The sequence below is a fragment of the Melitaea cinxia genome, chromosome 25, assembly GCF_905220565.1.
Source record: "Melitaea cinxia chromosome 25, ilMelCinx1.1, whole genome shotgun sequence".
Lineage (NCBI taxonomy): Eukaryota > Metazoa > Arthropoda > Insecta > Lepidoptera > Nymphalidae > Melitaea > Melitaea cinxia.
This window is the reverse complement of record NC_059418.1, coordinates 3,269,968-3,294,127: the sequence shown is the minus strand read 5'-3', so window position 1 is coordinate 3,294,127 and position 24,160 is coordinate 3,269,968. Positions and strand designations below refer to the sequence as shown.

Sequence of the window (24,160 nt, the reverse complement as noted above, 5' to 3'; positions counted from 1 at the left end):
TTAAAATCCTTACGATATAGCCCTTTTACTTGATACTCATTTTTTCTTGTCTTTACACGGCTTGGTCAGCAAACAAGCTTACGATCTACTCGACCCTACCCAGGAGATCTCTACCTCACACCACAGAAACACAAAACTATCTGATAAAAGTATAATACAGTTGTGATCATCTAAGGATCGTAATCATTTTTGAATATCATATCAAAAATTGACCGCTCCAGCGTAGATCGACCCGCGTCTCCGACTGACAGTATCGCGTGCTCTAGCCAATTAAGCTATGGAACGATGTACCCGCTAGATCGAAATTTTTGATATGATGATTTTTATGTTCGGTTTAAGCGAACCGTGGCGTGATATGATATTCAAAACTGTTTAGAATTCCTAATGTGTGGGTAACACAAATATAAAATCGTACATAATTATCTAAGGATCGTTTTAAGGTTGTGATACTTCCCCAGTCGTTGCTCTATTTTACATAATACAAACCAGCGGTACCCTGTGCGCGTTGCTACTCTTTTTTTTGGTCGTACGAACTCAGAAACATTTGTGGGCTCATGCACAACACTTTGCTGAAGATCATGATATGATCAAAATAATGCGTAGTTTACGATTCTAGAAAGCACATACAGGCAAACATTCATTCTTATATATAGATTTGTCAAATATGAAACTCGTTATTTGGTAAATAGTCACTGCTGTTTATTACCAAGCTACTGTGTTATTGTTACAAAAAAAAACAATCATAGTAAAAAATACTCCGGTTTATTTAAATCTGTAATTTAAAATTTATATTAAATTCATTGTCTTAAGCATTTCTTCACTCTATTGTTCTCACCATTTTACTAAACACTTAACATATACATTTAATCTTCGATTTCTTGATAAAGTGGAACTGTTAAATTATTCATCTGTTTCCTGACATCGCATGCCCATATACTGTTCTCAAATGTCCTTAAAATGTCCAAATTAATTCACAGCGTTCATATAATTATATCAACGGCTTTCCGCACGGCGTATCCCGTAAAAGATCGAATACATTTAACCTAAAAACAAACAGACAAAAAAGAAAGTTTTAAATATATTTATTTATTTATTATCTGCTCAAAATTAGGAGCAGTGCGTTTGTAAAAGTCTCTCAACCTCACATAAGATCACAGACTAATGCTCTCTTTTTGAGCGACTTGAAAAAAAGGTGAAGATTCTCAATTCGACCATTACTAGGCAAGTATACCGATTTTGATGCGCTTCAGCCTGTAATATCCCACTGCTAGGCCTCTTTCCACACGTTGGAGACAGATCAAAGATCAGAGTTTAATCCACCACGCTGCTCCAATGCGGTTTGGCGGATATATTCCATACTATGAGTAAGGATACCTATCAGGTGTGATGATAACAACCGGGACCGACAGATTAACGTGCTCTCCGAGACACGGTGGGGAGACCCACAAGGACTGCACAAACACCCAGACCACGGCAAACACCTGTATGGCCAATACAAATGTTTGTCATGTGCGGGGATCGAACCCGCAACCGCCAGCGCAATCCATGGCTGTGATCGTTGTGCCAACGCGTCTTCCAATTTTGATGGTTCTTTTTTTCTTCGATCGAAAGTTTCGCCAATCGGTCTGCTCCAGATTCTTATGTTTTATTAACTTACTTGTGTATGAAGAAGTTGTAGTCGTTGACGCTAAAAGCTGAGAACACAAACACTGGCATCTTATTCACTAGTACCCAGACGTCATCGCCGATTACTTTCAAATCTGAAACCAAGAAATTATATAAATAGATTATTTGTTACTTTTGAGTTCAAAAGTACCGTAACATTAACAATGAATATACAAAATGTAGGAAGTTAGTAATAATAAGCAGGTAGAAGCCGCCACCTGTCATAAAATGCAGTGCTCCCCGCCCCCCACTCCACCGCAGATGCTCTGCCTCATTCATCTTACCATTTTTCTAAGCCATTCTAAGTACTTTTTTTTAATTTTTGGGGTTTATGTTTTTATGTAAAACAAAATAAAAATACCGAAGAAGATATTATCTTTTAAAAATATATTGTTCAATATGCATATATCGTCGGTGATATTCTGAAACCGCGGAACTAACAGTCTTTAAAACCGCGTATTTACAAAAGTAGCAAAATCGAGATTTCGCGGGCTTAGCTTCGTTGTAGTGATTGGCTGCCTTCTGTGATGTTGGCCGGGCCGAAAATCCAATAGGAAGCCGTGAAATCGAATGTCTTTTAAACCGCGAAACGTCAGGTGATTGTTTATTGTGCCCAAACCGCGAATCTACGCAACTGTCATGTTTCCCAAATGCCTCTACATCCGAAAATGTTCATGATAGCATTGCATACTGTGAAACTCTGACTTTAGATTTTTCTTCGGATGATGTAAATAATGATCCCGATTATGTTCCATTATCCGAAATAAGAAATTTACAGCCTATTGCTACTCCATCTGAGTCTGTTTCTAATGAAAACGTTGAATGGTATGTGGAGAGAGAAATAGAGCCTGAAGTGGCCAAAGAGTCACGTACAAGAAAAAGAAAGGCTGATCGAAGTTCGTGGGCAGTGTCAATTAATAAGAAAAATAGAATGTTAGGAAAAGAGTACATAGGCTTAAAAAAAAATAGACAACGTTATTCAGAAACAAAAAAGACCTAAAAGAGCAATAGGAACGAAATGTTATTCAGCGTTTTGTAATAAAAGCAAAGTAATGTTTTGCTCACAATTAACGGAGAATTTACAGAAATCTATTTTTGAAGATTTTTGGAGTAAGTCGTGGCAAGAAAAGAAAATATTTGTGATTTCAATGATTGACAAAGTACCTGTTCAAAGAGGGAAGAAAGGACATAACTCTAGATGTTCTAATACTAAATTTTACTATTTACAAGTCAATGGGAGGAAAGAGAGAGTTTGCTTGAAAACATTTCTAGCTACTTTGGGTATAAAGGAATGGACTGTACGTTATTGGTTAGGCGAAGGAAGAGATGATGCTAGCTCTAATACAGAACTTACAACTAATTTAAATACTACCGCTACTCAAGATTACAGTACAAGCAAAAAATCGTCTGTTAAGAATTACCTGACTTTATTACCGAAGTTACCATCTCATTACTGCCGTAAAACAACCACTAAACAATATCTGGAACCTTTATTTCAATCAAAATCTCAGCTATATAATACGTACGTAGAATTTGCATCATCAATGTCTAAGCCAGTAGCTTCAAGAAAGTTGTTTTGTGACATCTTAGATGAGCAAAACATTGCACTATTTCAATCCAAGAAAGATGCATGTGATTATTGTTGTTCATATAAAGCCGGCAATGTTTCTGAAGAAGACTACCAATACCACATCCAACTGAAAGAATTGGCTCGAGCTGAAAAACTTAGCGACAAGCAAAGCGCTCAAAGAGGACTTCTTCATGCTGTGACTGCTGATTTGCAGGCTGTTAAGCTGTGCCCTTCGCTAGCAGCTTGTGCTTTATACTTTAAGACTAAATTAGCTGTGCACAACTTTACTTTATACAATATTGCAACGGGTCATGTAACTTGCTACTGGTTCGATGAAACCGCCTGTGATTTAAGAGCTACCACTTACTCATCTTTTTTTATTGATTATTTGACTAAGTTATTAGGAGAAGATTGCAGGGATGTTGTCATTTGGACGGATGGCTGCACTGCACAGAACAGAAACTCAATAGTTTCTAATGCCCTTCTAAGATTAGCAATAGACAAAAATATAACAATTACACAAAAGTATCTAGAAAAAGGTCACACTCAAATGGAGGTTGATTCCGTACACTCAGTGGTGGAAAGAAAGCTGAAAAATGTTGAAATTTTCCTTCCATCTCAGTATGCCTCAATTACAAAAAAAGCCAGTAAGCATCCTTCTCCATACCAAGTGTTTCAACCAGATTACACCTTTTTTAAAGACTACAGTCTAAAAGAATACCAAATTTACGATTCCATTCGTCCTGGCCGTTCTGCTGGAGATGATCGCGCAGTGGATCTGAGGGTTTTAAAATATAATCCTAACGGCACAATAGAGTTTAAAAAACACTTTAAAGATGATTTCTGCCCACTACCTCGGAGACCGAAACCTATTTCAGCTGTAGTAAATAATGTACCTCCCCTGTATTCATCTAGACAGCCTATATTTGAAAGTAAGTATCAGCACTTACAGCAATTAAAGAGTGTGATACCTGCAGATTGCCACTTATTTTACGATAATTTGCCATTTAAGAAAAAGAAAAGTTTCATTGATCTCATTTTTTAATAAAGACCTCAAAGTGCAATTATTATTCTATTCAGAAGTAATATTTTTATTTATTTTATTTTTATTTAACATTTTGATTAAACATTTTTAGTTTTAACTGTTAATTAGTAAGTACCCTACAAAAAGGTATTTTTAACATACTTAGCTTTAAAGAGCTATTTTATTTAACATTATGTACTGTGTGGCTACGGTACTAAAGAATATGGCCACCCCCTCTCTTCCCGTGGGTGTCGTAAGAGGCGACTAAGGGATAACACAGTTCCGCTACCACCTTGGGACTTAAAAAGCCGACCGGTGGCGGGATAACCATCCAACTGCTGGCTTTGAAATACACAGGCCGAAGACGGGCAGCAGCGTCTTCGGTGCGACAAAGCCAGCCCTGCGGTTACCAACCCGCCTGCCCAGCGTGGTGACTATGGGCAAAACCCATGGGTTCACGTTATTTTTGGCGTAAACTTGTGGAGGCCTATGTCCAGCAGTGGACTGTATAGGCTGTAATAATGATGATTTAACATTATGGGGATTTATGGTGTTATTTTCCTGTATAATGTTAATTACCTAATGTACCAATGATAATTATGTGCCAAAAATTAAATTAAGAAGTTGACTGAATAAATAGTAATAACATTTTGATTATATCTTTTGTTTTATTTTGGCGGACAATTCCGCGTAAGTGACATAAAAAAATCTTATTTTGATTTTATTTGTGATGATAAATCCGCGAAAGTCGATTTTCTAATTCATTAGTAAATATTTTACATAGCTAATGCCTACAATATTAAGATAAATATTATAATTTGACAATTAAAAAGTTTAAACAATAGAAAGTCAAGTGGTTTAGTAAAAATATTACGTTTTTCTTCGTTCCTGTAAAATTCACTACACCTAACTTACGCGGTTTTAAACACTGTTAATTCCGCGGTTTCAGAATATCACCGACGATATGTGGACATTTTCTCATAAATTGCGGGTATCAGCTACTTATCTATAAAGAAAAGTGGACTAAACAACTAAGTCATAATCATTTGGCACAACAACCAATCCAAAAGCTGGAAGAGATAAACCTGGTAAATGTCGAGCATAGCTCATATACCATATAATGCACATAATATGAGAGTAGCACCCAATGGTTCTTTCCAGTGACGCATGTACAATAATAATGAGCGATTGCTTCTCAACCATCTGTGGAATGTTGTTTCGCCAGAATATAAAATATTTGCTAGTCTCTTGTTTGAGTCTCCAGCTTAGCTCTTAGCTTAATGTCGCCGCCAATATAGTTTTTCTTTTGTTCAATAATCTCAAGCTTCATAAATGTACTTAGCGAATGACCTCATTACGTTTCTTGTAACGCCACCTATCGAAAACGAATAGGGTTCCGATTGATAGCGTAACGACGTTTTCTAATAACGCCATCTTACGCTGAGTTGCATGAAAAGAAATTAAAATATAAGTAGTGATTAAACTAATTTAATCGCAAGGATTATATGAAATTCTTGTCATTAAATTAGTTTAATCTCTACTTAAATTTTAATTTTGTTTCGTGCAACTCGGCGTTAGATAGATAGATGGCGTTATGTAATTCGTTTATTTACCATTTGATAAACTGTTAATCTTTTTCTCAGACTATTAAGCCTTTTTGTGCCTATTTACAGTCGATCTGAGGGAGTAAACTCCTGTCGTGCATTGGAGCTGACACGTAAACTTTTTTTATTTGTTTAAATTTTATGTGTGTTACCTCATAATTATTACTGGGTGGTTGTCCCAATTAAATTTAATCGAGAGCTAACGAGTACCTTTTGAGCTATCTCTAATAATGCGTGTTTACTTGACTATTTTTTCGTCGACCATCGAAAAGAAAGTAAACATTTACATTTAAATAGAAATTAGTTTCGACAGACGTCGCGCGGGACACCTAGTGTAAATTTAGTGCTAACAATTACTTTGGATTTTATTAGCTGTGATACCTACACATAGGCCTCTGTCTCCACGTAGGAGGAGGTAGGAGCTAATTCACCACGCTGCTCCACTGCGGGTTGACGGATATATTCCCTACTAAGTACTTCAAATTTTTACGAACTCCCTCCAAATTTCTTAAAATTGGAATAAGTAATTAAATAATACCTGAAATATAGACTAATCTCTTGTGATCCTGCACAGCAATTCCGATGTGTTCGGGCGCCATCTTGTTCTCAACTTGCCAGCACAAAATGGCGTCTCGAGCGACGTTAGCGTAGAACATTGTTTTTAGACCTTCATGGTAGGCGTGTGAACCACTTTGTGTATTCGGTCCTTTTGTACCTACTAGCTACAAAAATGGTAATTTATTTAATTTGGAGTAATGGCCAGTAACTCTTAAGATAATAAAGCCCCGTCCTATTTTTGGAAGTCTCTTTAATTTGGATTTTGTTGACGTAAAACTCCAAAACACTTTGTAAAGAAGGATTTAATAGTGTTTTGGGAGTTTTTATGGATTTTTAACTAACTTCAAAAAAAAAGGAGGAGGCTCTCAATTCGACTGCATTTTTTGTATGTGTTTACTTATAACGTTTTACTGAAAGCACCTCCCAATTTTGACGATACTTTTTTTATTCAAACGCTATTGCTTATCCAGTCCCATTTAAAATTAAACTGACTAATAGCTTCTGAGTTATCCCTAATAACCCTTGTGGAAAAATTTCTCTGAAAAACTATAATTTTTTTTAGTGTGAATAATAAATATCCTTCATGATCCTAATGCTCCGTTGTATCTTCAATCCCGATTTCACCTCCTGCCCTCTCCTACTCGTTCCAGGCGCCCTGGCAGAGAAGCTATGTTAGATATACCGAAATGTAACACAAAATTTAAGTTAGATTCATTTACGGTACGCGCCTCCGTACTATGGAACAATCTCCCAAGTGACATCAGAACTAGTCCTTCCCTTGTTTCCTTTAAATATAAATTAAAGAAACACTTGCTTTCACTAGCAAATGTGTAATCATCTATAGAATATGTATGTATTTATGTATGTATTGTAGTGAGTTTGTATATGTTTATGTATGTGTATGTGTGTACGTATATGTATATATGTATGTATGTATATATATGTATGTATATATATATATATATTTGAATATATATGTATAGATTTATCAAATTTATTATGTTTTCTTTTTTCACGTTTTTTTTTTTCCTGTTCTTAGTAAATCCTCTTGCACTGTTTGCCTCGCTATATTAAACACTTACTCATGACCATGGGTTGACTGGAAGAAATCTCTTTCAGAGATAAGTCCACCTTTGCCATAAATATTATTCTTATGTTGTTTTTACATGTATGTTTTGAGTGCAATAAAGTATATATAAATACATCTGAAATTTTTATTTTCTCTTCAAAACTAAAAAAAAATATTATTGAGTGAGTCAGAGCAATTGGAAGATTTGGGACTCTGTCTGAAGAGTTATTAAGAATTTACTAAGCTTTTTGTACTATCGTTGTACGACTACGAACAGCGTTATGAAGAGTTTTTCTTAGTTATTAAAACTTTGCCTAAGAATATTAAAAAAAAAAAATGAGAAGACAAAATCTATATTAATATTATAAAACTTCAGCTATAAACTGAAGTTTCATAATATTAGTATAGACCCATAAAACCAATCAATCAATAGACGTATAGATTTGCTCGCGAAAATTTTTGTATTCAATAGAGCACGTTTGTGTTATTTCATGTCATGTAGAAATTTATTTATTTTATCTCTGCGAGCTGATCCATAACTTTTTTGTTGAATTCCACGCGGACGAAGTAGGTCTGAGAATCGGCCAAGATATATTTCTCATTCCCCTAAGTCATAAGGGGGGGCGGGAGGTTGAGAAGGTTACAAAACAACGTTTGGGGGTCAGCTAGTATAATATAATATTTAAGTATACGTTGTACTAAGGAAAATAAGCACTTACTAGATGGCGATGAAATGATGGCTTACTTCAGTTAATAATTTTGCCGCTAGATGGCGTTGAATTTCTGGGAGTTTGAGACACTCTCCACTAGATGGCTCTAGACGATAACCATTTAGCTTGTGGAAACTCAACACTAGATGGCACTAAATAATTTAGAGTTTTGCGATATTTGTCACTAGATGGCGCTAAAAGACACCCGTTTCGCTTGTGGACAGTCCACACTAGATGGCACTAGAGTTTATAGTTTTAAGACAATCGACACTAGATGGCTCTGAAACGAAAACGGTTTATCTTGTGAGCCAGTCGCCACTAGATGGCGCTGAAACTTTGATGTAAATTTGTGTAATAATTATATCAATAGATGGCGCTACGCTTTCAGTAGTTTTGTAAAAAAGCCACTAGATGGCGTTAAAATGTACTAGTTTGTGGACATTCGTCACTAGATGGCGGTAATATGACAAATTTTGTTTCTAAATAATTATTATTAGACAACGCTACCTATTAATGCATTTTTTTTTAGTTTATTAACAATGGACACTAAATATGGCTGAAAATTAAAAGGTGCTTAGTTTATCAGTTTGCATCTTAGATGGCGATGAATATGCAAGTTTCTGATTGTAAAGTACTGCCACTAGATTGACTTCAGTCACTGATAGTTAATGTTTTAGTTTTTGTACCAGTTCTACTAGATGACACTAAAAATACGAATTTTTAATTTTTAGTCATTAATTTAATAAAATTGGTTTTGTAAGAATCAATGTTTTGGATAAGCCGCCACTAGCATGAGGGCACATTTTAAATATATCTTCTTAAACAATCAATGAACAAACGATTACTTATAAACAATCAAAAACTAAAAGACTAACGACATGTGCTAATGAAAAAAAAAAAGTAAAAAAAATACGGGGCTCTTAGTTTCGTGAGTCGAGATTTGGAGTGTATGTTTGGTTATTGTTACAGTAAATAAATTTACAATTACTTGATGTATTTATTTCATCGTAAAATTGCTGACTTTCCTAGTAGTTTCCTAGAACTTCCGATTAAAATCAATAGGCTTTTTGTTGATTGAACACAAACGTCGTATCATTTAATTGTTTTTGAAGAAAACACGAGTGTGTTTTACACCACGCGACTGAAGTAAAAGTTCTTTAGCAACAGACCTGCACAATAGACCATAGATATACGCTTATATACTGGTATAATAGAGCTGCTCTGTGCGAAACGTAGCTATGAGAGAAAGAGAGAAAGACAATGTGTGCTCGCACCTCTGCCTCTTGCTTCGTTTGCTTTACTCTTTGCACTTTTCGCAACGCTCTTATCACGCATTCAAAAGCTTACTCCATAGATTATACACTTATATACTTATAGCTTACTCCCCAAGTCAAGCGAGCGTACAGAAGTTTTACTTACAAAAACCTGACTTCAATTACATCGACCAACAATAATATATCGTTGGTAGACGAAAGAATAGTCAAATAAATACGCATTATTATATAGAGAGTAGTGGTCATTCAGTGGTCGAAATTAGTTCGAAATTTAAACAAAATAGTATAAATGCGTGTGTGTGAAAGATACGTAGTAGTGTGTGTAATGTCTGTTTTATTGATTTAATGTATTTTTTATGCATAATTAAAAATATATATTAGCTGCACTCCTTCTCTGTATAAACTATAAGTGTGCGAAATTTCATACTTCTCCGTTCGCGAAATTTTCGTAAAAAGGGGTACAAAGTTTTTGCATCACGTATTAATATATAGATAACTCAAAAAGTACTCATCAGATTTCAATCAAATTTAAATGAGACTGCATAGCAAACACCAGCTTTCGATTTTAAAAAAATCATCATAATCGGTACACCTGTAAGTGGCCGGCTATGAGGTGACACATATAAACTACATTCGAATTGATAACATCCTCCTTTTTGAAGTCGGTTAAAATTGTTTAAACCGTACTCAGTCCGACCGCACTTATCGATTTTAAATATCTAATGTCGGTTTTGTTTTTTCATTGAAAATAAACACAATTGTTGCACAGTCAGTTATTGTGACCTTGTTGTGACCTAGAAGTTTAAATATTTTTAATCTATATAAATTACGCGTCACGTTGTTATTTGTCAGCAATGGACTCCTAAACTACTTTTTTAATCTTTGCACACCGTGTGCAGTTTGATCCAACTTGAAAGATAGGCTATATTTTATTTCGATATAAATAATTATTATATTCACAAAAAAATGCTTTATAAATAAAACTTACTTTCACATAACGGTCTATCGGTTTTCCACTTTTCAAATATTTCGTGTTGACGGAAAACTCTAAAGGAGACACGAGTGGATGGTAGTATGCAGTGCGATGCCCCTCGTCGTCAGGTTCCGATAGCGCAATACTGAATAGACTGTCCCTCCAGTTGATTGTATAACCTTGAAAAAAGGAATATTGATACCTTGGTACATACTATACAAGAGTTATTTTTGTTTGTGCTAAATTTTCTACGGCCAGTTTCTATAATCTATCTGGACAGGGATATCAAAGATACGGTCCGCGATCACAATATGTTCTTTAACAACCGTAGATTATATACTATATCTAATATATAAAATTATAATATATACAATTAAAAGTACTGTGTGGCTACGGTACTAAAGAATTTAGCCACCCCCTCTCTTCCCGTGGGTGTCGTAAGAGGCGACTAAGGGATAACACAGTTCCGCTACCACCGTGGAACTTAAAAGCCGACCGATGGCGGGATAACCATCCAACTGCTGGCTTTGAAATACACAGGCCGAAGACGGGCAGCAGCGTCTTCGGTGCGACAAAGCCAGTACTGCGGTCACCAACCCGCCTGCCCAGCGTGGCGACTATGGGCAACACACATGAGTTCACGCCATTTTTGCGTAAACTTGTGGAGGCCTATGTCCAGCAGTGAACTGTGATAGGCTGTAATGATGAATATATAAAATTCTCGTGTCGCGGTGTTTGTAGTTAAACTCCTCCGAACCGGCTTGACCGATTCTCATGAAATTTTGTGTGCATATTAGGTAAATCTGAGAATCGAACATCTATTTTTCATACCCCTAAGTTACAAGAAAGGGGGAGAATTAAGGGGTTAATAATATATATGGCAAAACAACGTTTGCTGGGTCAGCATTTTTTTAATTCGAATCTGGCCCGCCTACCCATTCTAAATTTAAAATATGGCCCTACTACTAGAATAACTACGAATTCGCTACTTTATTAAAAACTGTAAAATGAAACCCTTCTTATGAAGAATAAATATATTTAGCCACTCAACACAATTCAGCTCAACTTCTCGACAACATTGCTGATCGAGAACTGTTCCACAACTTCAATGTGTCCGTTTTTAGGGTTCCGTACCCAAAGGATAAAAACGGGACCCTATTACTAAGACCTCGCTATCAGTCCGTCCGTCCGTCCGTCAGTTCAAATTGTCACAAATTATATATTTCTGTTGCCGCTATAACAACGAATTCTAAAAACAAAATAAAATAAATATTTAACGGGGTTCCCGTACAAAAAACGTCATTTTTTGCCCATTTTTATATATAAATTGTAACAGGTAGGCACTTGAAATATTCACAAAATAATTAATTGTATATTATTAATTTTAATAATAATTAATAAAATAAAAAAAAATATTTAGACAAAAAATTGTGTCAGCAGGTTTTATTATATTGCACGTCCTCCGTCTAAGTCAGTCACACAACTATATTATTTTGTACCATAAATGTGGCAAACGAACTATGGTCACCTGTTATTGTAATCTATGAACACTTGCAACAGGACCCTAACCCCTTGTCCACATAGCGAGTCTCCAGGAACTGACTACCTTACGCACAACATGAAAACAACATTATTTGAGGGTAGTATTATATGATACCGAGTTATAAGATTGGAACATTTCTCCAGCTGGCCTTCTTATGATTTCGAGGAAGATAATTCTTACTGTACTGTGTGGCTACGGTACTAAAGAATACAGCCACCCCCTCTCTTCCCGTGGGTGTCGTAAGAGGCGACTAAGGGATAACACAGTTCCGCTACCACCTTGGAACTTAAAAAGCCGACCGGTGGCGAGATAACCATCCAACTGCTGGCTTTGAAATACACAGGCCGAAGACGGGCAGCAGCGTCTTCGGTGCGACAAAGCCAACCCTGCGGTCACCAACCCGCCTGCCCAGCGTGGTGACTATGGGCAAAACACATGAGTTCACGTTATTTTTGGCGCAAACTTGTGGAGGCCTATGTCCAGCAGTGGACTGTATAGGCTGTAATGATGAATTCTTACTGTACTCCACATTTGTAAAAGTTGGCCAAGCTCGACGTGCGGTAGACAATATGGCGGTCAGACTTACCAGCAACGGTAAAGTTTAAATAAGTTTCATCGTACGCGAAGCTGGGATGACTGAGTCTCCAACTGTTCTTGGACTTCAACGAGAAGACAATCATCCCCACCGTCGCTAAGTCGTTGATGTAAGCGTACGCGTCGTCGCAGTTATTTTTAGTGACGTCAATCGTGATCGATGTTAAACCTGGAAATTATTTATAAATTCTCAACAAAAAAAAAACAAGTAAAAAAAAAACAAGTAAAAAAAAAACAAGTAAAAAAAAAACAAGTAAAAAAATTGGTTGTCTGTAAAGTTGGTTTACGGACGATAGTTTAACGTGACAACGTCATAACAAAACATCTTTTCGGACGCACAGATGCGACGCAAGCGTACAATGGGCGTAACGGGACAATTGGCGTAACGCAACGTGTCACGCTTTTTCGTGCATGCAGCTGGCATTCATCGTATTATTAGACGTTGTCACGTCAAAAATACCAAATTTTTGTTCCAAAATATCATAGTAACATTGATACAGTCAATAGTAATTTAACTCTTTCTGATAGGTAAGGACAGACTGTTTCATAATTTAATAGTAATTACTAACAACACTTTGTTGTATGTACAGTTATATTTACAAGTACTAAAAATAATTAGTGACTTGCCCGTTGGCGATTATCAAAATAAAGAACAACTTTATTACAACAGCCAGGCACCAATACCAAAACACTTTCATCATTTTGCAAATTAAAATTTTAAAGTGATTATTATTGTTAAAAGTAAAGCTACCACCGATTCGGGTGATAGCTTCACTTTTAAAATAAATAAAATTTTAATTTGTAAAATGACGATTCGAAGGTGCTTTTGAAACCTATTTGAATAAAGCTATTTTTGATATTGATTTTGATTGTTTGCCGCCCCTGAGTCTGTGTGTAACATACATGCTTATTTATAATATGTATTATCATATTATGTGTTTGTATGTTATGTGTTTGTATTTATACTTGTGTGTACGTCACATTTATTAATTTTTATTAAATAAATTCACCTCCAGGAGTCCTCTCGTTGACGAGATCCGTATCCTTCAGCTCGTATCTAAAGATTTGCTTGTCTGTCTCTAAGTCAAATATAACAATCGCTGGCTTCTGCACTTGTGTTCGGTTGCCTGAAAAATAAAACTTATTTTTTTATCTTTAAAAGAAATAACACTACGCTTCAGCCTGTAATATCCCACTACTGGGCACAGGCCTCTTTCCCCATGTAGGAGAAGGATCAGAGCTTAATCCACCACGCTGCTCCAATGCGGTAACAACCGGGACCGACGGCTTAACGTGCTCTCCGAGGCACGGTGGGGAGACACACAAGCACTGCACAAACACCCAGACCACGGCAGATACCTGTATGGCCAATACAAATGTTTGTCATGTGCGGGGATCGAACCCGCAACCGCCAACGCAACAGGTACAATCCATGACTGTAACCGTTGCGCCAACGCGGCGTCGACATGTCGACACTACGCAACGTGTTATTAAACTAGCGTCCGTTTAGGGCCATATAGAACCACATGGAGGCATACTATACCCGAAATTACAGTGAAAAAGCAAATCAGTCACAAGTACCTATAAGTCGTTATTACGTAACTTTCAAATGTCCGAATTAGTAAAAAAATTATAATAGACGTGGAATAAATGCCTAGAAATAATCGACTTAACTGTAAGACTCAGGTGACTCGGTCATTGAGACGACACTAACGTACACACGACGGTAATAATTAATTTTATTATTTTTTATTTTAGGGCAAGTAAGTTGCATATATAGGTTATAATATTGATTTAAGGACATCGAAGGACGCCAGTTTATAAAACAGGTTGTATAGAGAGATGAAACACGCAAGATTAAATAAATCAAATCACTAGCTGCACCTTGCGGTTTAATCCGCGTAATTTCGGATCTCTCAAAAATGTCGAGATAAAATACTATTAATACCTACATCTTTTTCTGAATCTCCGGGTATCTACGTACCAAGTTTCATTAAAATCAGTTCAGTAGTTTTAAGACATTGATTAACAAATAACCATCCTCACAAAATAGTGCATTTATCATATTCGTATGACATACATATTTTACTAGCGACCCGCCTCGGCTTCGCACGGGTGCAATGCTGATACTAAATATAAAATATAAAATAAATATTTGCAATGTAAGCGCAAAAACTGTGTTTATTTACGACATCACATTAGAAACCTCTAAAACGATTAGTGTTCCTCTACTATATTATGCGTTAAAGCCGCAGGGCGACCTGTCCTAAAAGCCTTGGCAAGACTCTTTAACGCCGTCATCCACCGAGGTACCACGCCGGAGGCGTGGTCCAGGACTGTGGTGGTGCTGTTCTTTAAGAGAGGCGATAAGTCTCTGTTGAAGAATTAGTTTAGTTAGTTAGTGATTGCGGAAAAACGGGATGTCTGGCGCGAACTTACCGCTTGCGCGGCCTATGTCCAACAGTGGACTGCCATAGGCTGAAGTGATGATGATGATGATTATTATTATTATATTATTCAAAAAATGTTTATTATTATGTGTTTATTATACACATATAAAGCTTCCTCTGGAATCACTCTATTTACTAAAGAAAACTGCATCAAAATCCGTTGCGTAGTTTTAAGGATCTAAGCATACAGACAGCGGGTAGGGGTCCGGAAACACACAGGCATGCAAATATAGTGTATATAATACAAATGTATCCAGCGCTAAGTATCCCCTGTGCGGGAATAGAATTCGTAACCGCTAATGCAATAGTCAAATGCGCTAACGCGTCGTCGATTTTTTTTCCATTGTTTGTTACTAAATAAGGATTACTCATACCCGGTACTTCCAAAAGCCCAGTGTCAACCACCCACAGTCTGTCACACGCGTCAACCCTCGGCCTGTACACGGAGACCAGACCCTCGCTGTTGGGGTACGGCTTCAGAGCTGGTGACTTTGAGGTCCTCTCCACGTAGTTGAGCGTTGATGGGATACCTGCATACAGGTGTAGTCTTAGAAACTTATTGAACATTGTTTCACTCAAATACACTTTTTAACCGACTAAACTGGATGTACTGATTTTGATGTTTCTATTTTAACCGACTTCAAAGACAGAGGAGGTTACTCAATTCGACCGTATACATATTTTTTATGTGTTTGCGGGTAACTTCGTCGTTTATAAACCGATTTTTGATGATTCTTATTTTGTTGGAAAGGAGATATCCCAAGGGCGGTACCATGATAAGGAAACCAGGATCTGATGATGGCATCATCAACACAAACAACGCAACGCAAACACAATTATTAAGTTTTTGAATGGTACTAATGATGTGGTTCTATTTGACCGAGATCTTGAGAGTCTCCTTTGAGCTACATCTAATAATGCGTATTTACATGACTTCGACAGCATTGATGATGAAGGTCCTCCCGTGACCACGGTTGCTGTAAAGTATCCGAAACTTCGGGCATTTAAAAACCTTAATAAATCGCGATAACATCCGAAAAATTTGTTTCATTATAATCAACGAAATTCGCGTAAACATTAGAAAACAATACACATTTATGACGTTCTCATTTTATTCGTTGTCGATGTTAATCAAAATCGATTTTTTTCTTTGATAACAATCACAATTGTTTATGAGTTGTCAGCAACAACCGCTCGGTGTAGTGGTGAGAATACCAGCGGTTTGTGGGTTCGTTTCCGGCTCTCGATGGACATATGTCTATGTATAAATATTTCTGTCCAGTTTACATGTGTCTTTGTGGGTCTCCCCACCGTGTGCCGAAGAACACATTAAGCCATCGGTCCTGGTTGTTATCATAAATACCTGGCGATCTTTACTCATAGTAGGGAACTTATCCGCCAACCCGCAGTGGAGCAGCGTGGTGAATAAAGTTACAAATCCTTTTCTGTACGTAGAACCAACATTTGCCCAGTGATAGGATATTTAAGGTAGGCAGCAGCAGGATATATCCTGCTCGAAAACTAGTTATATTAGATTTTTGATATGATATTAAAAAATGTTTAGAATTTCCTAATGTGTGGGTAGCACAAAAATAAAATCGTACAAACTAGTTATAGTCCAAACCTTTAAAGAGATGGCAGCCAAATAATACCGCTCTCGGGTAGCTTTATATCCTGTATGAGTAAGGTAGGAGCCATACATAAGGAGATCCTGGTAAACATCAGAGGTAGGGGTGGTCCAGTCGTCCATAGGCTACGATAATCGCTTACCATCTGGTGTGCACGTTACGTACGATCTTTTGTCACTTCGTCGTATAAAAAACTAGCTTCTGCGCGCGACTTCGTCCGCGTGGAATAGGAACAATTCTGTCATACATGATTTTTGCTAAATTGCAGCGCACGCAGCGGAAACTTTCAAGTGGCTTGCTCCGCTCCTATTGGTCTTAGCGTGATGATATATAGCCCATAGCCTTCCTCGACAAATAGGCTATCTAGCACTAAAACAATTTTTCAATTCGGACCAGTAGTTCCGGAAATTAGCGCGTGCAAACAAACAAACAAACAATCTCTTCAGCTTTATAATATTAGTATAGATTTACTGGCTGATTCGGTTTAGTGGATATAGGTAAGTGCAGTTCCTGCTTCGTTACCATGACGACGCCTCGGCACGGTGACAAACACTTTACTACCGTACACTTCTACGCCGACGGGCACGTTGTTGTACTGAATGAAGAACTTCTCAGAATCGGTCAAGTCTTGGTCAAAGTGGACGCCGTTTGGAATTTTCTTTACGTCAGAGTTTTGATAATCTGAAAACGGAGAATATTATGTTTTAATGTCATTGAAAAAAATTACTTAGGTTTATTTATTTACATCAAAAAGGTTCATATATACAAGTTACATAAAATAAAAATATAACAATAACTTTTTATGTAAATTCCACGCGAACGAAGTCTCGGGCAGTACCTATAATACAATATATTACGTTGTACTAAAGAAAATACCACTACTACTACTAGATGGCGCTGAAAATTAGACGGGCTTCAATTAATAACTGTGCCGCTAGATCGCGTTAAAATTTCTAGTAGATTTTCGACACTCGTAACTAGATGGCGCTAAAAGGATAAACGTTTAGCTTGTGGACAGTCACTACTAGATGGCACTAGAGATTGTAGTTTTGAGATAATCGCTACTAGATGATGGCGCTAAAAAGACAACCGCTTAACTTGTGAACAAGCGCCACTAGATGGCGCTGAATGAAAATAGTATCTGGCTACTTTTATTTTAGGAATTTACTTATTTTTATAACTCTGGGAACTGAACAATAACTAAATCAATAGATCAAAATCAAAAATAACTTTATTAAAAGAGGCTTCAAAAGCAATTTTTCAAAACACTTTCCAATCGTCATTTTACAAATTAAAACTTTTTAAGTGATTATTATTTTTAAAAGTGAATCTACCACCGATTGGAAATGTAGATTCTGTAGAGAACATTCTGCAAGAAACTTCGCAGTTACTCTTTTAAAAATCACTACATAGTATAAAACAAAGTCGCTTTCTCTGTCCCTGCACATGTATGTACGCTTAAATCTGTAAAACTACGCAACAGATTTTGATGCGGTTCTTTTTAATAGATAGATTGATTCAAGAGGAAGGTTTATATGTATAATAACATCCATTAAATAGTGGAGAAATACTGTTATTTTTGAGTTTTCTAATGTTATGTCGTAAATAATAATTATTTTTTTCGCTTAAATTGCAAACGCAGGCTGAACCCTACGAGATTTATCAAAATAATGTACTAAGTATTGTACACATTGAAAAGGTCTACAAAAAACTCCGCGATGGTGTATACCTATCTCTTATGGATATCCCACAATAACATTTTTTTGTCATTTACTTTTTACGACAAATAATGGCTAATTTTCAAAGCGATTTTAACCAATACAGCGTTAATCCTTATCCAATTAAATACCTTAAATATATTTTTTATTTAATATAGATCTATATGGCCCTTTACAGCATATGATTTAAATGAATATTTTCGAAGCTATTACAGATTTAAAAATCGCGGTACGTAGCGTTTGCGGCGGTTCCGGCCGGCTTTTACTCTAAGTTAACGCGTGCGGGCCACGGGCAGTAATGAATAAATCAAAACTACTGGATCGATTTTAATCATTTTTTCAGTGAATGACATATAGATCTATATGTCCCTTTACAGCATATGATTTAAATGAATATTTTCGAAGATATTACAGATTTAAAAATCGCGATACGTAGCGTTTGCGGCGGTTCCGGCCGGCTTTTACTCTAAGTTAACGCGTGCGGGCTACGGGCAGTAATGAATAAATCAAAACTACTGGATCGATTTTAATCATTTTTTCAGTGAATGACATAGGCTATAATTATATTTTATACCCGTGCGAAGCCGGAGCGGGTCGCTAGTAATATATAAACTGTTTTTGAGTACAAAATCAGTAATATTTTGCATGAAATACAGCGTCGTAAGTCTACACGTTTATCAACTATGTAGGTAATCCTGCACCGAATACCTAATACGCTTTATCTATATTTTTTTAATAAGAACTTTTATGTTACGATAATTGTAAAAAAAAATTGTGGGATTTTATTATCCATGCGAATACTATAACCCAGAACCCATACCTAATGGTAGGATACATTAACACTATAAATATTGAGTCACCTTGATTAAAAGTTAATTATCATGCAAACAATGTATGAAATTATTACACAAAAACAGAAAGATAGGTAATAATGCAGTGATGAGGTCTGGGAATACAATGTTTACACTTTTCGGAAGTACTGGGCTCATTAAAGGGCATGTGTCGGAAAGAATGGAAGGAATATTTCGATGAAGCTTCAAGGTACATAACTAACTCGCTTTGTGGTTACGGCAGTAAAGAATGTAGCCACCCCCTCTCTTCCCGTGGATGTCGTAAGAGGCGACTAAGGGACAACACCGTTCCACTACCACCTTGGAACTTAAAAAACCGACTGATGGCGAGATAACTATCCAACTGCTGGCTTTAAACTACAGGCCGAAGACGGAACGGATACGAAGTTCGCCAGGCTAGCTAGTAATGTATATGTTTAAGTAGACTACGATAGCACAGGTATCACATCTTAATGGTTTTTTATTGCAATTTTTTTTATTATTTTACTAGCGACCCGCCCCGGCTTCGCACGGGCAATGCTAATCTATAATATATATAAAAGCGAAAGGTCACTCACTCATCACGAAATCTCCGAAACTATAACACCTACAAACTTGAAATTTGGCAAGTAGGCTTCTTATAGGACGTAGGCATCCGCTAAGAACGGATTTTACGAAAATCGACCCCTAAGGGGGTAAAACAGGGGTTGAAAGTTTGTATGAAAGTCCTATGTTTTTGAAGTAAGAGACTTGAAATTTAAAATGTACGCTCTTTAGATAGTGAAAAGGTGTCCAAATAATGTATCTTTAGACAGCAATTCCCTTTTGGGGTTAAAACGGGGGATGATAGGTTTACTCCCTCATCACGAAATCTCCGGAACTATAACACCTACAAACTTGGAATTTGGCAAGTAGGCTCCTTTTAAGACGTAGGCATCCGTTAAGAACGGATTTTACGAAAATCGACCCCTAAGGGGGTAAAACGGGGGTTGAAAGTTTGTATGAAAGTCCTATGTTTTTGAAGTAAGAGACTTGAAATTTAAAATGTACGCTCTTTAGATGGTGAGAAGTTGTTCAGATAATGTATCTTTAGAAATCAACTCCCTTTTGGGGTTAAAACGGGGTATGGTAGGTTGACTCACTCATCACGAAATCTCCGAAACTATAACAGCTAGAAACTTGAAATTTGGCAAATAGGTTCCTTATAGAGCGTAAACATCCGCTGAGAACGAATTTTACGAAAATCAATCCCTAAGGGGATAAAACGGGGGTTGGAAGTTTGTATAAAAGTCCTATGTTTTTGAAGTAAGAGACTTGAAATTTAAAGTGTATGCTTTATAGATGGTGAGGAAGTGTCCAAATAATACATCGTAATCTATATATATAAAAGAGAAAGGTCACTGACTCACCATCGAGCGGTATTTGAGTATATAGATATATCGAGAGGTATCGACAAAGATGAAATTTGGCAGGGGGGTAGATTATAGTTAGTAGACGTCCACTAAGAACGGATTTTGAGATATTCCACCGCTAAGGGGGTTTAGTTGGGGTTGATAGTTTGTATGAAACATATACAGCAGCTATAAGTTCGCCTGATAGGTTATTTATACTGTAGCCTGAAGATAAATAAATAAAAATGTGGTGTATAGAGAGGTTTTATAAAAATAGCTATTAAATTATATTAAATTGTGCCTTTGAAAAAGTTACTCAGTAATAAGCATTTCAAGTGACTAAAATAAAAAAATAATTTGCATTAAGCATCTTAACAGTAATGCATATCTTCATAACCACGCGGACGTAGTCGCGGGCAACAGTTAGTGTATTATAAAACAAAAGCGTATGTGATCAGTTCCCTCAAAATCTCCTGAACGGATTGTCATGCGGTTTCACCCATGGAGAGAGGGCTTTAAGAGGAAGGTTTACGGAACGGCTAAGCCGATTTTGATGAGAGTTTCAATGGAAGTTTGCCGGGAAAACTTTGTGACACACTGATTTATACGCGGGCGAAGCCGCGGGCACAGCTAGTACTAAATATAAGACTGAATGTCTTTATAATATAATACAACGTTCACAGCTTTTTTATCATTAGATAATACAAACATGATTTCTTTAGAGGTATTCTTGAAAGAGCTACATATATTTGGCCATGTGAAAAATCCGACTTCAATTACATCGACGAGTAATAAATAATACAACGTAGATCGACGAATAGTCAAGTAACTACGCGTTATCAAAGATTACTCAAAAAGTAGTTATCAGATCTCAATAAAATTTATATGTGACCACATGACAAACATCAGCTTTCGATTAAATTAAAAATTATTAAAATCGCTACACCCAGTAAAAAGTTACTGCGGATTTTCAAGAGTTTCCCTCGATTTCTTTGTGATCCTAGTTTCCTTATCATGGTACTAAACTAGGGATATCTCCTTTCCAACAAAAAAAGAATTATCAAAATCGGTACATCCAGTAGTAAGTTATGCGGTATAATACAACGTAGGTCGACGAAAAAAGCGTCAAGTAAAAACGCATTATTAGATATAACTCGAAAAGTAGTTGTTAGATCTCAAATAAATTTAAATGGGACCAATTGACACACACGATTAAAAAAAAAATTGTCGAAATCGGTCGACACGGTCAAAAGTTCTGATGTAACATACATATAAAAATAAAAATAAAAACAGCCGAATTGAGAACCTCCTCCTTTTTTGGAAGTCGGTTAAAAAGGTCACAATGCTTGGTTTGTGATGTAGTGTCAACAAATAATATTATAAATAGGTAAACGATTTATTTATTAGGATTACCAACAGAAATTACAACAACAAAACAAAAAGAATAATTTTACATAATTGATTAAGGAGATTTAATTGCGTTTATTTTTAAAGGTAATCACAACATGCAATAATCAAACTGTAAATATGAAATAAAAATATATAAAATTAAATTTTAAAGTTAGATAGGTTAGGGTTTTTTTTTGTAACGAAATTATGCCGATAAACGGTCAAAGTTTGAGCTTAGATAGGTTAAGTAAATTTTTCTTTATTAACACAATTATTAATATCCCGAAATTCACAAAAAAATCATACAACAATATTTATTGTTACTCACACAAAACTCCATCAAAATCGTAGCTTATCTGCTTCCAAGCGAACACTTCACTGATTTTTTCATTTGGTAAACTTTTAACTCCGTTGTGGAATAACGAAAATAATATTAACACGTTAATTTTGATCATAGCGATGACACGCGATAACGTCACGGAGTCTTAACCCCGACTGACCGTGTGAGAGTGACCGGGTTTACCGGTTAGCAATATTCTGATTAAAATAATTATAAACATTTTAAGTGGCCTCGACTTTTCGCGGTTAAGGCGATGTTTGTACATGACAGCTACAACGCCACAAATATTCTATTCAAAATTGCGTTTGGTCCCCAAACGAATAATAAACCAAACTTCATAAGTAATATAACGTAGGTAGACGAAAAAATTGTTTGGTTTATTTTTAACCGACTTCCAAAAAAGGAGGAGGTTCTCAATTCGACTGTATTTTTTTTTTTTTTTTTTTTTTTTTATGTATGTTACATCAGAACTTTTGACCGGGTGGACCGATTTCGACAAATTTTGTTTTAATCGAAAGGTGGTGTGTGCCAATTGGTCCCATTTAAATTTATTTGAGATCTAACAACTACTTTTCGAGTTATATCTAATAATGCGTTTTTACTTGAGGCTTTTTTCGTCGACCTACGTTGTATTATACCGCATAACTTTCTACTGGATGTATCGATTTTGATAATTCTTTTTTCGTTGGAAAGGGGATATCCCTAATTTAGTACTATGATAAGGAAACCAGGATCTGATGATAGGATCCCAGATAAATCGAGGGAAACTCTCGAAAATCCGCAATAACTTTTTACTGGGTATACCGATTTTGATAATTTTTAATTTAATCGAAAGCTGATGTTTATCATGTGGTCATATATAAATTTTATTGAGATCTGATAACTACTTTTTGAGTAATCTTTGATAACGCGTAGTTGCTTGACTATTTTTTCGTCGAACTACGTTGTATTACTCTTTGATGTAATTGAAGTCGGTTTTTTTTTCGTCGACTTCATAACCTTCTACTGTGTCGATTTTCACCATTTACTCTACTACTAAATCATAATAAAGTAATTTAAATACAAAAATGTCATAATTACATTTCAAACAAGGATAATATATAATAGGGAATTATAATCCGTTTTCCGCCGTATTGTTGTTTGTTTAATGGAACTGCATCAATTTGTCATGTGTAAAAATAACCGCAGTCTTTATAAACAAATAATTATTTTTGTTTTTTCCTCAATATACCTATATGTTTTGCTATGTGGTTACGGCATTAAAAATATAGCCACCCCCTCTCTTCCTGTGGGTGTCGTAAGAGACGACTAAGGGATAACACAGTTCCACTACCACCTTGGAACTTAAAAAGCCGACCGATGGCGGGACAAGCATCCAACTGCTGGCTTTGAAATACACAGGTCGTAGATGGGCAGCAGCGTCTTCGGCGCGACAAAGCCAGCCCTGCGGTCACCAATCTGCCTGCCCAGTGTGGTGACTATGGGCAAAACCCATGAGTTCACTCCATGTTTGGCGCGCACTTGTGGAAGCCTATGTCCAGCAGTGGACTGTAATAGACTGAAATGATGACACCTATACGTTACATCATCATATAACGCTTCTTGCATTTCACTTCCCTTTTTTTAACCGGCTTCAAAATATAAGAGGAGGAGGTTCTCAATTCAACTGCATTTTTTAAATGTGTTCTTATGTGTGAAGTCGGTTTTTAGGGTTTCGTACCTCAAAGGGAAAAACGGAACCCTTATAGGATAACTTTGTTGTCCGTCTGTCTGCCAAGACCCTTTTTTCTCTTGAACGCGTGGAAATAAAGTTGAAATTCATGCCAAATA

At 36.3% G+C, this 24,160-nt stretch overlaps 1 protein-coding gene across 1 annotated transcript; it reads right to left on the bottom strand.

Annotated features, from left to right (window-relative positions):
• Positions 1-745: 745 nt before the first annotated feature.
• On the bottom strand, positions 746-22,493 carry LOC123666168 (L-dopachrome tautomerase yellow-f-like). The gene is made up of 9 exons (XM_045600371.1): positions 22,319-22,493; positions 17,185-17,343; positions 15,409-15,564; positions 13,595-13,711; positions 12,577-12,753; positions 10,463-10,626; positions 6,402-6,585; positions 1,658-1,760; positions 746-1,043 (listed from the first exon to the last, which is right to left on the bottom strand). The coding sequence occupies exons 1-9, from the start codon at positions 22,443-22,445 to the stop codon at positions 989-991; spliced, it is 1,242 nt and encodes a 413-aa protein (XP_045456327.1). The 5' UTR covers positions 22,446-22,493; the 3' UTR covers positions 746-988.
• Between the last annotated feature and the right edge of the window lie 1,667 nt (positions 22,494-24,160).